Below are 16,733 nucleotides of genomic sequence, written 5' to 3' on the forward strand. Positions count from 1 at the left end.
GGCATCTCTGACTCTCCTGGATTCTCTTCCAACCCAGGATTAGGCCCTGAGGCTTCAGTGAGAAGAATCCCAGGAAAAAACTCAGGAGTAAAAATGGAGAAAGTGAGATATCAGAATAAAATTACTAGAAACTCTCAGGAAGTAAAGAAGGAAAAAGAAACCAAGAAACCAGAAAAACCATCAGACCAGTTAATTAACCCTCGGAGTGGCCAGGAGACCCAGAGCTTCCTGGAAGAATGGATGTCTCTTGAATTTGAAGAGTTGAGCAAGAAAAACCATGAGTGGTCTAAAGCAATTGCCCACTGTCTTGAGCAGAGAGGCATAAAAAGGAGCTGGCAGTAATGTCTTTGCAGGACTTTTACTGGACTACCCAGGAGGCCAACCTTGGCCCTGTCCATTGAGGAGGCCCTACACAGGATTCTGGGATACAGATGGAAGGCCAGTATCTTTTCAGGGCCTCCCTGTGCAGACGCACCTGACTTCCCACCTCCCGGGTACCAGCCCTGGGCCTGTGCCATCCCTGTTCACGTGGCGGGGCCACTGTGGACTCCTCCACCCTTGAGCTACATGCAGGATCTTAGGGCACCTAGATGGCAGCCCTGGAACATGAATCTTCCATGGTCAGCTCCATGCCTATCCCCTGCCTTTTTCCTGTTAGCCCAAACCCCCCCATAGCAGTGGTCTACCCTCTTCTGATTCTGATCTAGAAACCTTACTTAAAGACAGAACCTGGATCCTGATGCTGTCTGAAAGACAAAAAAATAGCACAATCAATACATTGGTGCATGGTGCCTTCCTCTCCCAGCCTAACGTAACGAGAATAAAATGTGAAATAAATGAATGACCATGGCCTCAAATAAATAAATAAAAGGGTTGGGTTTTTTGTTTTTTTTTTTGCGTGTCCTAGTTTAAGCCCCTATCCATGCCTCCAGTCCACATCAGGGAAAATTTAGATATCTGGAAATATGTGGCAGATTGAAAAAGTTTAAAGAATACTTCCTTGGAAAATGGATTCCACTGTATCAGCAGTATATCATGTACATTTTTTAACTCCGCCAAAAAAAATGAGCCTCACTCCATCAAAGTCATTTATAATAAGAATATATAAAACTTCATAGGATCATAAAAATATAAGGGATCATCTATTCCCTTTTTAGGCAGAAACGCATAACCTACAAAGACAGATGTGAATTCAGTCTGTTTAAAGCTTTCAGAGCAAGTTGTCATTCCTCCCATTCTTCAGTCCCACTCCAACACTCCACAGCCCTCACCGTTAGGGCAGTATTCCTTTTACCTAATCCAAACCTTGAAGGATTGCTGCTTACTAATTTTAGTGTGTATGAGTATCTTATAAGTGTTGGTTGATTATCCTTCCTTGAGAACATGGAGACTTTGGATAATCACTTCTATACTTAATGAATAGAAATATTTAACCATTTAATTGAAACTATTTAATGCAATACCTTAAAGAGTATACTTTTAAAGCAGCTGAAGGTACCCTCTTGCTCTACTTCATCTTTTCTGAGGGCATTAATGTGTCTTGCTGTTTCTCCTGGTATCCCTAGAGCCTAAGACAGCCCTAGGCTCAAAGTATATAGCTCCATAAGTATTTTTTCCTAATTTGTTGATTGACACGTAATAATTGTACGTATTTATGGAGTACATAGTGATGTTTCAATACATACAATGGATAGTGATCAGATCAGGGTAATTAGCAATCCATCCTCTTAAACATGTATCATTTCTTTGTGTTGGGAACATTCCATATACTTTCTTCTAGCTACTTGAAAGTGTATGTTATTGTTAACTATAGTTATCCGATAATCCTATAGAACAGTGGTCCCCAACCTTTTTGGTACCAGGAACTGGTTTCATGGAAGACAATTTTTCCATGAACACGGCTGGGGCGGGGTGGTGGTGGGGGGGCGGGCGGTGGTGCCTGAGGGCAGGATGGTTTCAGGATGATTCAAGATATTACATTAATTGTGCTGTCCAACCTCTCCGCTAATGATAATCTGTATTTGAAGCTGTTCCCCAGCACTAGCATCACTGCCTCAGCTCCACCTCGGATCATCCGGTGTTAGATTTTCATAAGGAGTGAGCAACCTAGATCCCTCGCATGTGCAGTTTACATTCACTAAGAGAATCTAATGCCGCTGCTCATCTGACAGGAGGCGGAGCTTATGCAGTGATGTGAGAGATGGGGAGCCGCTGTGAATACAGATGAAGATTTGCTGCCGGCTGCGGTGGCTCACGCCTGTAATCCTAGCACTCTGGGAAGCCGAGGCGGGAGGATCACTCGAGGTCAGGAGTTTGAGACCAGCCTGAGCAAGAGTCAGACCTCGTCTCTACTAAAAATAGAAAGAAATTATATGGACAGCTAAAAATATATACAGGAAAAAATTAGCTGGGCATGGCGGCGCATGCCTGTAGTCCCAGCTACTCGGGAGGCTGAAGACCTCGTCTCTACTAAAAATAGAAAGAAATTATATGGACAGCTAAAAATATATACAGAAAAAATTAGCTGGGCATGGTGGCGCATGCCTGTAGTCCCAGCTACTCAGGAGGCTGAGGCAGGAGGATTGCTTGAGCCCAGGAGTTTGAGGTTGCTGTGAGCTAGGCTGATGCCACGGCACTCTAGCCTGAGCAACAGAGCGAGACTCTGTCTCAAAAAAAAAAAAAAGAAAGAAAGAAAGAAAGATTTGCTTGCTCACCTGCCACTCACCTACTGTGCAGCTGGGTTCCTAACAGGCCACAGACCAGTACCAGTCTGTAGCCTGGGTTGGGGACCACAGCTATAGAACACTAGAACTTATTTTTTTAAACTCTTATTTTGAGATAATGGTATAGTCACATGCAGTTGTAAGAAATAATACAGAGACATTTCATATACTTCTCACCCAGGATTCCCCAATGGTGACATAACTTACATAACTGTAGTACAATATCACAATCAGGAAATTGACATCTATGTAATCACTGACCTTATTTAGAGTTCACCAGTTTTACTTATACGTGTGTGTGTGTGTGTGTGTGTGTTTGTGAGATCCATCAGTATTTTTTATTTTAATTTTTTTTAATTTTTTTTTATTTTTAGAGACAGGATCTCACTCTGTTGCCCAGGCTAGAGTGTAGTGGCACAATCATAGCTCATCGTAGCCTCAAACTCCTGGCCTCAAACAATCCACCTAGCTCAGCCTCCCAAAGGGCTGGGATTAGAGGTATAAGCCATCATGCCCATCCCATATTTTTTAAATAAACAAATGGAAAGCACTTTCTGCAGACTGATCAAAATCTAGAAACCAAATTGATGTCAACTCAAACAGTGGGGTTTCCCCTCCTTGTGCTTCTTCTCTTCTGAACATTCAGTGGCACACCCTATATAATTCTCTAGTTTTCAAGGAATGCAAATGCCTCTTCACCCAATGACTCAATGACCTTTTATCCACAAAGTGGACCCTTTCACAATCTGTGTGATTAGGCAGTAGTAAAATAAAAATGTACAATATATAAAGACCTAATAGCACATCTCCCCTTCTCCTGGTTTAGCCTCATTTAGTACACACGCGTGCGTGCACATGTGCACATGCACACACGAGCCCTTGCTAGGTAGTAAGTACCATGCTAAGTGCTTTATGTTTACGTTTTATTTCTCACCTCCATTTTGTGAGGAAGGTACAACTATAATTACAATTGTACAGAGTAGGATGCTGAGGCACAGAGGTTAGGTAGTGGGCTCAACCTGAATTAGTGCTTTAAAATTAATATGATTATTGTTGTTATAGTTGCTATTGTTATCATTGTCACCATCATATCGTCCAAGCACCACTAGGGAGGGTGGAAGAATCTTAGATGAGTGAACTTGAATATCTATACGTGAAGAGGGAATATTCAGGATGTATTTGCCTTAAAAGCAAATTATGAACAATAAACCATAATAGCTTTTTCTCTCCAACCTGGATCATATTATATCAAAAATTTCCCAAATCAAAACTAGTCTCCGATGTAAAAAGTCAGGAGTAGTTATCATGACCGATAGGAATGTTACAAGCATTTCCAGGGGGATTCTGGAGGGCCTAGAATTGATCTGGGTCCACAGATGTATTCATATTATAAAAACACATCCCCTTTTCTGCATGTTTGTTGTTTTTCAATAAAAGTTTACTTTTAAAAAATGTTGCCAAAAAATCAAAGGCAACTGTGTTTGCAGTGAAGACTTTTTACTCTTCCTAATACTATTGAGCAGCACAGAGGAATGTGTCAAATTTTCTGTGAGTGACTCATATCTGTAATCCTAGCACTGTGAGAGGCCCAGGCAGGAGGATCGCTTGAGGTCAGGAGTTTGAGACCAGCCTGAGCAAAAGCAAGACCTCGTCTCTACTAAAAATAGAAAAAATTAGCTGGGCATTGTGGTGCTCGCCCAGCTACTCGGGAGGCTGAGGCAGGAGGATCTCCTGAGTCCAGGAGTTTGAGGTTGCAGAGAACTATGATGATGCCACTGCACTCTATCGGGGTGAGAGAGCAAGACTGTATCTCAAAAAGAAAAAAAAAAAGAAAAAATAAATTTTCCATAAAACTGAACTCTATTCCCTTTGAGTGTCAAAACTTGATTTCTAAACCTTTTACATTTACTCAAATGTTTTTCAGACTGGCTGCACACCAGCTTTCTTTCTCCAGCAGTAGCATGAATGGAACACATTTAACCTTTTATCGATGATTTGGGGTCATCAAGGAAACACCAATGATTATCCTATTACTGTAAGAGGAAGCCTTTAGGGGTTTCCAAAGCAACAGAGGTGCTCACCTCTGGTCTAAATGGGCAAGACAATTATGGTTTGAGAGTCCATAGGTCTATTTAGAGTTTTCCTATCTCTTCTTTTATTTCTGTGCCTACCTCCAGCCTCTCCCCTACATCATCCTGCCTCACCCTTGATTCCTGCCAGCTCCAAGTTTTAGCTTGTAAAATTTTACATTGCCAAAAATCTTAACATCTGTTAAATCTGAGTGGTGAGTACATGGGGGTCTATTATATTAATTTCTTATGGTCGAAAGAGTTCTTTCTAGTCTTAAAGTTAAGACACTATTTTCGCAAGCTTGCACACCCAAAGGCCAGTCTCCCCTACTCCATAGGCAGCCTGGGGAGAGGTGAGGGGCTCTCACATGACTGAGACATGTGACCTTTAGCACAGGAAGTTCTCAGCATCTCTCCTGGCCACAGAGAGGCTCTGCTGCAGAGCTGGCTATGCTTCAAAATGCTCTCTGGGTAAATGAAAGGTAACTGCAAAATGTTACATTTGCATAAGCTGTTTATATGCTTTTAAAAATGTATAAATACCTGAAATATGGTGGACTTTGGGAGAAAAGGGCAACCTTAACAAATCAAATCACATTTCTTACACAAGAAGTTATTCTCAACAGTTATAAAAACTGCCTGGAGAGTGGAATTTCAATATTTCTTGCTTCTTTGGCTTGGCACTTACCTAGACATCATTCCTGAGGTTCAATGAGAAGGAAGAAAAAGCTCTCCCAAGCCCACAAGAAGGGGAAAATGGTATAAAATAGCTACTTGTGACCGAAACAAGGGTTTGCTGTTAGAGGCTCTAGTTGGTACTCCATTTTCCCCCAGAAAATGAGGGGAAACGGGAACACATATATGTGAGAAATACATTTAAATCCTCTAAAAGGAAAAGATATTGGTGGTGGAACATGTTAGTGTGATAAACTGAAAAAGAAAGAAAAGGGAGGGAGGAAGAAATTAATACTAATTATTCTTTAGACAATGAAGTGGAAAATATAGTAACTTGAATTTGAATTTAACTATTAGAAAATTTCTCAGCTCCTACTTGCATAATCAAAACTCAGGAATATGTGAAAATATATATTCTCTAAGATACAGTCTCTGCTTTGACACGGGCTTTCCATCCATATACCATTACAAAACCATCTCTATACCCAAGCTTGTCTTACCGCAGGCAATAGGTAATGCAAATTTAGGATCTGTCACAGTGTGTGTGGCAAAGGAGGAGTTCTTGGTGACAGAGATATGTCCCCATACATGAAAAACATTTTGACTCTAGTTCTTCTGAGTTTAAATCTTGTGATTCACAAGAGTGTGAACATGTTTATCTTGTTCACTGTCACATCCCAGTATTTAGTTAGCATAGAGCCTGGCACCTGGTATGTATTCAGCAAGGATGTGTGAATAAATAAATTTTAATACAGCATGGCAATTAATTCAGTATTCCCAGCAAATGGGCAAATCCTCTTTTAATTGTTTTTGAATATATTTTTAAAACTTAAGGTGTAGCTGACAAGTAAAAATTGTATATATTTATAGTGTACATGAAGTTTTGAAACATCATTGTGAAATGGTTAAATAAAGCTAATTAACATATCCATCACTTTATACACTTATTTGCTGTGTGTGACAGATCCTTTTTCAAAATGCACAAATCAAAAACTCAAACAGGCTGCATGTGGGGCCCAGGCCTATAATCCCAGTGCTTTGGGATGCTGAGATGAGAGGACCACTTTAAGGCCAGGAATCCGAGACCTTCCTCCACAAAAAAGTTTTCAAAAGTTAGCCAGGTGTGGTGGCGCGTGTCTGTAGTCCTAGCTACTCAGGAGGCTGAGTCAGGAGGATCCCTTGTGCCTAGGAATTTGAGCTTATAGGGAGCTATGATTGCGTCTGGGCACTCCAGCCTGAGCGACAGTGAGACTCTGTCTCTAAAAGAAAAAACCAAAAAACCTCCCACAAAACTCAAGACAAATTATACTGCTGGGCCAAGCATTAGCTAATATAAGATCAAATGGTCCTTTCAAATAAGTAAAAAGTATTGTGCACTTGGACTCACTTAACAGCTTTGAGTGAATTCAAAAATAAGAGTAAGTTATTGAGTTTGAAGTACACTGGAATTTTAAAACACTTATAATTTCTACTTAAACATGGTGTACCCATTACACTTCCCTTCATGCTTTCAATAAAGTAAGTATTATTTTGCCCTCCTTGGTAGAATGTTCAGAACAGGATTATCAATCTTTATAACTCATTTCCCTGTGCACCCAAGAGTTTACCAGATTCCATCCAAAGGATCTCAAGTTTAAATGAAAAAGCAGAGAATCCTCTTAAATAGAGTTCTTGAAAAGATTCCTGCGGTGGCTGTCAAAGAGAATCAGAGCTTTGAAACATGCCCTTGCATTCAAACTGTCTCGCAGCGTGAATATCATGAAACTGAAAACCTCTGGAGAGTCAAAATGAAGGAAGTGATTTGGAAGATTTTTTTTTTTTTTTTTTGCATTTTAGCACTAGAAGTATCTCTTTGAAGTGATTAAAATCCTCACAGAGGCAGCTACTTGGTACCAAATATGTGTATGAAAGGGAAAAATTCAGTTAAGTGGCTAGACGTTTACGAATATCCAGAAAGTTTGAGTTGTTAGAAAGGTCAGCTATATTTTCTTGTGCCTCATATCAATATTATGACAGATTAGAAAGAGTACTGGCTCTGATACCACTTGGTTATATGACCCAGGCCAGATGTTTGATCTCTAAAGTGAGGAGTTGAACATAAGGTCCCAGCCAGCTCTAAATATTTAAGGATCAGTATAACCTACATTTCTAAAAGAAAACCATAACTCATCTTCGACCAACTCAAATGCAAACAGCTTGTAAATAGTGGCTATCAAAGAGAATCAGACAGGGCTGCATCTTATTCATTTGTTTTACGCAGTGTCTGGTATACAGTAAGTCCTTAATAAATGTATGTTAGTTAAATGGATAGGATAATATTTGAAGAAATTGAATGAATGAACAACAACAAAAAACTTAGAAAAGTACAAAGTCTTCAAAGCATGTTTGATCTTTTAAGAAATTTCTATATGAAGAAAAACAGGCCGGGCGCGGTGGCTCACGCCTGTAATCCTAGCACTCTGGGAGGCCGAGGTGGGCGGATCGTTTGAGCTCAGGAGTTCGAGACCAGCCTGAGCAAGAGTGAGACCCCATCTCTACTAAAAATAGAAAGAAATTTTATGCACAGCTGAAAATATATATAGAAAAAATTAGCCGGGCATGGTGGTGCATGCCTGTAATCCCAGTTACTCGGGAGGCTGAGACAGGAGGATCGCTTGAGCTCAGGAGTTTGAGGTTGCTGTGAGCTAGGCTAACGCCACGGCACTCACTCTAGCCTGGACAATAGAGTGAGACTCTGTCTCAAAAAAAAAAAAAAAAAAAGAAAAGAAAAACAGTTATAACAAAAATTTCTGGCCTTTTTTAAAAGGAAAGAATGTTCTACCTTTTAAGGGAAAATTTTAAAACCTCTCAAAGTCAAGACAGAAAATCCTAGCAGAAGTCACCTGTAAACTGGAAGATATGGACTGGAATTTGGTTCACAGATGTTATTTTGCTTGGTCACCACAATGTTTTAGGGGTTTGGTTTTGTTTTTGTGGCTGGTTTACTTTTAGTTTGAACAAGTTTTTAAAAAATCTAGATTCTCTTGGAAAAGTGAGAAGATCTGGCAACCTTGATCTGGCATCCCTGTATATCCACAATCCACTGGAGCTAAGAAAAAGTTTCCTGTTTTGCCAATACCATACAGTTCCTGCCTCTTGAAGTATTAATATATACCTTTACTCTGCTGCATGAAGATCTGATCTTTGGTTAACTGTCCTAGTAAACAGACAAAGTGGTTTGTCACCAATGTTACTAGGTAACACTATATATAATAAAAATGACCCAATTGGTAAACTGTGTCTGGACTGGGAGGAAAGATAAAAAAAAAAAAAAAATCTATAAACAGCCGATGAAAATGTCAATAGTTTGGAAACTATTTGCAGTAGTAACTGTTCTACCTGTATTCACTTGGTAGGGCTAGTATAACAAATTACCAGAAACCTAGTGGCTTAAAACAACAAATTTATTCTCTGACAATTCCGCAGGCCAGAAATCCAAAATCAAGGTGTTGGGCAGGATTGGTTCCTTCTGGAAGCTCTGCAGGAGAAACCATTTCGTACCACTCTTCTAGCTTCTCGTGTCTGCTGGCAATTCTTGGTGTTCCTTGGCTTGCAGACTCATCACTCCAATCTCTGCCTCTGTCTTCGTGTAGCCTTCTCCTCTGTGTGTCTTTGTGTCTCAAATCTCCTCCTTTCTCTTATAAGGACACCAGTCATTGGATTTAGGGCCTACCTAAATCCAGGATTATCTCATCTTGAGATCCTTAGTTATATCTGCAAAGACCCGATTTCCAAATAAGGTCATATTCCCAGGTACCAAAGATTAGAACTTGGACATATCTTTTTGGGGGACACTAGTCAACTACATATCCCTTGTAGGGATCATAAAAACTAGGACTATAGAGTATTACAAGAGATAGTGGTTCCTATGGGGCATGGGGGCATTAAGCCCTGATGGCACCGATATGGATCTCATCTCCTGGTGCCTGAGCTGTCACCTGGGGAAAGGACAGCTTATTGAGGGCCATGTGGACTGCTGCTGCAAGGATGCCCCCTGGCGGGGAGCACCCGACACTGCCCTGCCAGCAAGCTCTGGCTCCCGTCCTAGGTCCTTCTGAGCAGACTGGTGCCCAGGGTGGTCTCTGTAGTCTCTCATGTCTGAATGCTTAGTTGAATCCAGGAAGATACCCTGGTGGGTGCTATACACCCAATCCACTTCACCTATTTGTGCACCTGATCCTTGTAGGTACAACACCTGGTTTAAAGGATTGGCCAACCTTCCATTAATTTAGTAAATATTTACTGAATGCCTATCACATGCTAGGTAATACTGTGGATACAGCAGTGAAGAAAACAGACAAAATCCCTCCCTTCAGGGAGCTTACATTCTAGGAGGAGAAGACAGACAATAAATTAATAAATAGTGGTCAGAATTTGGATAATACTGTATTTTGAATCTGGAGTCTATAAGATTTTCTGATGGAATAGATGAGAAGTATGGAAGGGAAGAATCAAGGATGACTGTACGAAGAGAATTTTGTCCTGAACATCTAGAAAGAGAGGGCTGCCATTTACTGAGTCCGTGGAGCCCATGGGAGGAGTGGTCTTGTAGGCAGGAGCAAGATCAAGAGTTGAGATGTTAACTTGACATCCAAGTGGAGGGTCTGAGTAGGCAGATGGATATTTGTGTCTGGAGTTCAGGAAAGAGACTGGGCTGAATACATAAATGTGGGAGGGATCGGTGTATAGATAGCACTGAAAGCCAAGAGACTGGATGAGATCACGGACTGAATGAGTGAAGAAAGAGAAGCCAAGTGCAGAAAATGTACAAAGGAGGAGTGAGGGGTCACTTATGTCAAAAGTGCTTGCCAGTCTGGTGAGAAGAGGACTGAGAATTGACCCAACGTGGTGGCCATTGGTTATTTCCTTAAGAGCAATTTTGGTGGAGCGGGAGGTGAAAGCCTAACTGGAGAGAAAAGGAGGAAAGGAACTGGAAACTGCTGATATTGAGAAATATTTCAAAAAATTCTGTGGTAAGGCAAGCAGAGAATTAGGGAAGTAGTTGGTGGGGCATACAGGGTCAAGAATGGTTTCTTTTTAAGATGATAGAAATTATAGAATGTTGGAAATAATCTGGTTGGGGAAGAAACTCAGTGATGCAGAAGAAGGGAGGGAGAATTGAAGAAGGCAAGAGGAGGCAGGGATGGTACTTATGCAGTAACATTCTAAGGTGCCCCTAAAACAAAGGTGCACTTCCAGTGTGATACAGTGTCCATTCTTTCCTGAGGCTGACTAAACCAGTGCTTCTAAACTAGCTGAACAGGAGAACCACTAGGGGGAAGGGAAGACACATTTACTTTAGATGCGATTATTATGGTCACAAATGAGTGGCTGTAAAATTGCATTATTATTATTTTTTTTACTAACAATTTAATGATGGTACAGAAATAATCATTCATTCAGCAACCATTTATTGGTCTACCACTTGCCAGTTCTAGGTGTTATCCTAGGTGCTAGGGATATATTAATAGCAGTGAGCAAAACCATCATATCTAAAACATTTTTATGAGTTACATTATTAAAATATCCATATTTATTTATTTATAACAAAAATATGTTTTGGGAACCCTTTTTGTGTGTTTTTGGACACACAATTGCTTTGAATTCTCTCTTTATGCTTTGTAAAAACCCTTATTTCCCTAAGATTGATAGGTTTTGTTATTAGTGGTGTCCCCAAGGCCTGTTTTGGAGTAGGTATTTGGGGCACCATTATCTCCATTTGGGGCTCCATTATCTTCATTGCCAGGTTTCACCACAAGAGCCTTTTCAAGTATATTTAGGAGATCTTGGAATTTAGTCACTTTTAGATACATTAACGGCCTTTTAGGAACTGCTCTTAATTTCTGTTAGTCTTTTAAAGGTTACTTAAATGTAGTTATATCCTCTAACAAAATCATTAAACTATTTAATTTCTCTCCTTTCAGTTTATACAATAAAAAGAGTTCTACATGTGGGAAAGTAAGGAGTATAGAATTTCCAAGACTTCTTTTCGCTAAATTCAGACACCTGAATTTCCTACCTTTTACTAAAGAACAGAGTCCACCTTGCTGAACCTTTTAAAAGGTCAACTGCCACTTTGAGAGCATTAATTTGTTTCAGTCTATTCTGTGGCCTTCTTTTCAAGGTTTGTTTCTCTGATTTCTCAGCAGTATACTTATTTCATGAGAAACATTCCTTTCAGAGAAGCACAAAGCCTCTTCTAAACTCTTCCTCAATTCATGTCAGTTTGTTAGCTAGATTTCCCACTAGTTTAAAATTTAGTTTTAGTTTTAGATTTCCCATAGTCAGTTATACTTTATTTTAGAATACATCCATACATTTTTCAAAAATGTGCTTGCAGTTCATGAGGATGGTGGAGAGTGACAGGGAGAGGGAGAGAGAGAGAGAGAGGGGGAGAGACTTATTGCATTTCGTAACTTCTGTTAGCCTTGCTTCTTCAGAGCTTACTGCTCAAGTGTCTCAAAGGACTCATACTTGTTCTCACACAGTTTCAAATACTGTTTACTGTTTGCAGATAACTCTAAGCACTTTATGCTTAGAGTAATCTCCAAATATTTGTGTATTACAGAAGAGAAGAACTCCATTACATCATGTTCATTATTAGAGATCTAAAATCTCATGGCCTAAAATTTTCCTCCTTGCAGCAATTGTGCAGTAAAAAATCCTGTTATAACATGGCTAGTCTGTAACATGTGTTTCACCCATGGCCCATAGAGTCTATTTGAATCTATTTACTCCTCCTCCTTGCACTCAAGACTTCCTACTACTGCTTGGGGTGAGGAGTTCGTGTGGGTGGGCCGAGATATGGAAGAACTGGGGAGAACTATGTGTGTGTCTACATGTATGAAAACGTTTATATTCAAGTCAATTAAATGCATTATGTGATTGAAGTGCTTTGCAAATCTAGGATCCAAACAGTAAACAGGATGGCTAATGTTGACAGGACAAACACTGGAATGTTAACACAAATACAGTAACTAAGCCTAAAGAACACAAAGTTTTCGTAAAAGCAGCAGATGAAAATTTCCAAAATATGCATTTACACATTTTTGTCCAAAGTAAGCATAAACAGATTAAGAGAAGTACAAAGTTAAGAGAAAATTAGAAAATCTTTTAGAAAAACTGCATAATGGACTATAACATGAATATAGAGTTTCAAAGTGTATTTTAGATGAAGCTTTTTGATCCTCTAAAAAGATTTTGCAGAAAATAAGCATATTGCCATAAAAAAAGAGAAATGAACTTTGAAAATAAGGTCACTGAAAAGATTTAAACAACTTCCATGGGTAGGTAAGTTACTTAACTCCTCTCTGCCTCAGTTTACTCCTATTATACCTGTGAGATAATGCACTTAGTGGACACAGAAAGCACTCAATAAATGTTAGCCATTGTGACTTTTTCTCCTCTTTGGCAAGTCAGGGAACAAGTAATGTCACTTGTGTTTCCTGTACCCTCAATTATGAGAAGATATTTCAAGACCTCTGAAAAGTTTCTTGGTATGAGAAGCTGCTCTGAAGAGTTGGACCAAAGAGAAGAAACTGGTCCTATCACTTGAGTAAACAGAAGGTATTGACAGCTCTGGCTAAACTTAAGAGCTCGACCATGAAGAAGAGTGCTTCTTGTGACAGCAACTTTGGAACTTGAGAATGTTTTTCTCATTTTAGCATAGTGGCAAAACAGCTGGGAATTATGCAACGAAATGACTAAGATGGCCAGTGGTACTCACATCGGATGCCAATCTCATACCAGGGAAGCTTTTGAACGGTTGAGGGTTAGTAAAATCTTCCAGTACATCCCAGGGTGGGAGAATTCTGGCCACATTTATGAAGGCTGTAGCACAAGTTTAAAATAAACAGAGGAGAAAAAAAAACACTTTTCTTTAGGAATAAGTTTAGTGTCGGGCTTTTTTGTTGTTTTTGTTTTCAGTTGTTTTTGTTATATTTTGGGTCAGCTTTTTTTTTTTTTTTTTTCCCCCGATCGCCTGTTTGTGGGGAGTTAAATATTGAGGAAAAGGCAGCCTGTTCAGAGGCAAGGCGAGAGGTTTCAGCCAGTGGGCATCTCTTTCCGACTCCTTTCTACTCCACTGGATCATTTTCTGCGACAACCCCCCAATCCACTTTCTATAGCTGAAGGCCTTGACTTCACTTTTTAGAAAGTGGTTACAAATAAATAGCGCTTGCGCCATTAGCTAGAGGTTCCATCCAGCCACACAGCAACCGAAGGAAACTGTCAGGACACTGAGAGGCACCACACAACGACAATAAACACTGCCGACGACTGAGCCCTTGCTCCGCGCCAGCCCCATCCCGCAGAAGACAGGCACGGACGCAGCTAAGCGGGGCGGCCCAGAGCAGAGGCAAGCCTCGGGCCAGGCAGCGCCCAGACCCCAACAGGAAGCTCCGCAAGGGAACTTTCGCCAATCGGCCGCCACATAAACAAGTTGGGCTCATGACCGTCCAATGACAGCTCAGAGCAGCGAAACACCCTTTTGAGTCCTGGCAGCTTCCCGGGCTCGACTGAGTTTAACGCTCTTGGAGGAGTGACACCCGGAGCTGATGCTCCACTCGCCCCGGCCGCTGGCTGACCAGCCGCTCCACCCGGGGCTGAGAACGTTACAAGAAGCAACAAATTCTCCCCCCTCCACTTGTCCCCGCCGCCTCCCCCTCCTGATTCGCAGCCTGGAAGCAGGTTTGGCGAAAGGCCTCGCCTAAAGGGTGTTTCCGCGCCCCGATTGCGCAAGCTCTGGGCGGCTTTCCCGGGCGGCTTTCCCCGGCGAGTGCGCTGCCCCAGCAGGGCCCTCGCATCTGACGCCGCTCGCCTTGCTGGGGTCTCGGGTAGCCCGAAATGCGTCCTAGCCACTCGCTGCAAAGAGTTAATCAAGTGTGGCCAGCCCCGCTCCGCTCCCCGCGCTGCGCCCAGCGCCCCCCGCAGCGCGTCCCCACCGCGCCCCCCGGCCCGCCAGTCCCCGCCGCAGGGCCGCGACTCCACACTCGCCCAAATCACGGCTCTGCCCGGCCTTGCCGCCCCGCGCCTGTCCCCCGCCCGCCCCACTGCCCCCAGGAGGTGCCCAGTACCGATGCCCTGGATGAAGACGAAGCCAGTGACCATGAGCACCGGATGCCAGTTAAACTCGAGGTCGGTCCCATCCCAGCCGAGCCCCCCACGGTAGTGGAGGACCCAGACGAGGGTGAAGATCACCGACAGGAAGCCCACGAGCAGCGCCGACACCAGCAGCACCAGGAAGCCCTTGTAGCCCTCCATGGCCATCAGAGCCCCATACCCCGCGCCGCGGCGGCCTCAGGAATTTGGAGAGGCGGCGGCAGCCTCTGGGTACTAGCCCGGCGGCGGGACCGGGCGTCGACTTCTTGAAGCTGTCTCCGCCTTCGGGGAGGGACTTCTCGGCCGCTGGCCCTGGATGTGGGGCCTCCCGTGGGTGGGCAGCTGGCCCCCCGCTCGGAAACGGGCCCCACCCCCGGGATCACAAGGCCGAGAGCTCTCACTGCCAAGCTCGCAGAGAGCTTCAGTAACCGATCCAGTTAGTTGTTGAAAGAGAGCTCCGAGGATTTCAAACCCACCACTTTCGTTGAACTCTTCCCTATCTGTGGGGTGCCTGAGTAGGACAGTGGTGTGCGCTCTTGGTTAACAGAAGAGAGGGATCCCTTGGATGGGCTTTTGTGTGTGCTTTTACTTAATAAAGCCTCCTTAGCCGCAGAGCTAGAGGTTTGGCTGTCTCTGAGGGCAAGGAAGCGACAAGGAACCTGTAGGGTGGTGGTGTGGGTAACAGGGGGCTTGGCCTTATCTAGAAATGAGACTACTTGCAGTTTGCTGTGGAAAGAGGGAAATCAGGCACCTCCTGGCCCCGGACTTGCCTATATACCGTGATAAAATGTATTTTAAAAGTGTCCACCCACCCAAACCAATTTGAACTAAAGCCCCGCCTTGATGAAATGAAGCTCACAGCCTGCTCTTGTTCCAACATTATCGTGTCACTCTTCTCCACCAGACAAAAACAGTGTCAGTGTTATCTATTGCTATCACAGAAAAGAATTCTAGAGTGCATTTGGGAAGGTAAACTTCTAGCCCTCCTCTGTAGCTCATCTATGAAGACCAGTTTACCCTATTGCCTTCTTGCCATCTTGAAAGACCTCAGAATGTGCAGTTAGTGTATGAGGGTGATTTTCAAAAGAGGAGTTGTAGGCCAAGGAAGTAGGAGTGTCAAGCGCTGGTAGTGGGGCAGGATTAAGGGCCAAGAGTAAGAGATTGCAGACTTCACCTTGTGTCATTATTTTGTTGGCAGGGAGAGTGAGCAAATAGAAGAGAAGGACCCCTTTCCTCAGTACCAGGCTTTCTTTGATCTGGTCCCAGCCTAGCCCTCCACTCTAATCCCTTACCACAAACTGACTGGTCCTGGATGTCCTTGGCTGTGAACTTCTCTGGCAGCCCCTGCCTCTAAATTTGCCTGACCTCCTCTACCAAGAAACCTGCCCTGGGTCTGCTCATGCCCCTGTTTCCGACCCCATCCACCCCGCCATCCAATGCCTCTCTGAGTCACTTATTAAAATGTGATATAATGACCTGTGGCTGTCTCCACTCTCCAGACTGCCCCCCTTGAAGGCACTAACTATCCAATTTATCATTTTATTTCTCCTTAGCATATGGTAGTTACTTGATAAACATTTGTTGGAAGATTAATGGGACTGAGTATGTCAAATAGCATCCTGGCAGAAAACAGATGGCACATTCCAATTGGGTAATTTAATAATGAACAGGACGATCTATATATGAAGTTGTGGGCAGGATGCGGAAAACCACAGGCTGGTGTAGTGCCCCAGGCCTGAAGGGGAGAGGGTTACTGGAATGCAGAGGGAAAACTGTGTGGAGAGGGGAGTCTGACAGAGGTCTTGAGTGGAGGGATGCAACCAGCCTGCAGGGACCCCACAGGGAGAAGGACGGGGAAGGGGCATAAACATCCCAACCTTACTCTTCTACCCTCTGATCTTCTGCCTGGGGTCCCCCAGTGGCCAATCAGAAGCTAAACAGAAGCCAGAAGGCAGCTGGTGTGATCCATTACAGATCAGCTTCCCAGAACACACAGCAGAGTGGCGAAGGGTGAGAGGAGATCCATAGGACTAAATGGAAACCATCACTGAATCCTCCAGTTTTATTTTTTCAGACGTTTTTGTTCCTGAGTGCTACAAATGTTCCCTGTTTAATTTTATACTGTTTC

At 42.8% G+C, this 16,733-nt stretch overlaps 1 protein-coding gene across 2 annotated transcripts in view; it reads right to left on the reverse strand.

Moving 5' to 3' along the window:
• CYBRD1 (cytochrome b reductase 1) overlaps window positions 1–14,854 on the reverse strand; it is a 28,628-nt gene extending 13,774 nt beyond the window's left edge. For both annotated transcript variants that reach the window (XM_069471254.1, XM_069471263.1), the window contains exon 1: window positions 14,581–14,854. In XM_069471254.1, the coding sequence (XP_069327355.1) occupies window positions 14,581–14,773 (193 nt within the window). In that variant the 5' untranslated portion in view covers window positions 14,774–14,854. The remainder of the gene's footprint in view (window positions 1–14,580) is intronic.
• Between the last annotated feature and the right edge of the window lie 1,879 nt (window positions 14,855–16,733).

The sequence above is a fragment of the Eulemur rufifrons genome, chromosome 1, assembly GCF_041146395.1.
Source record: "Eulemur rufifrons isolate Redbay chromosome 1, OSU_ERuf_1, whole genome shotgun sequence".
Taxonomy (NCBI): domain Eukaryota; kingdom Metazoa; phylum Chordata; class Mammalia; order Primates; family Lemuridae; genus Eulemur; species Eulemur rufifrons.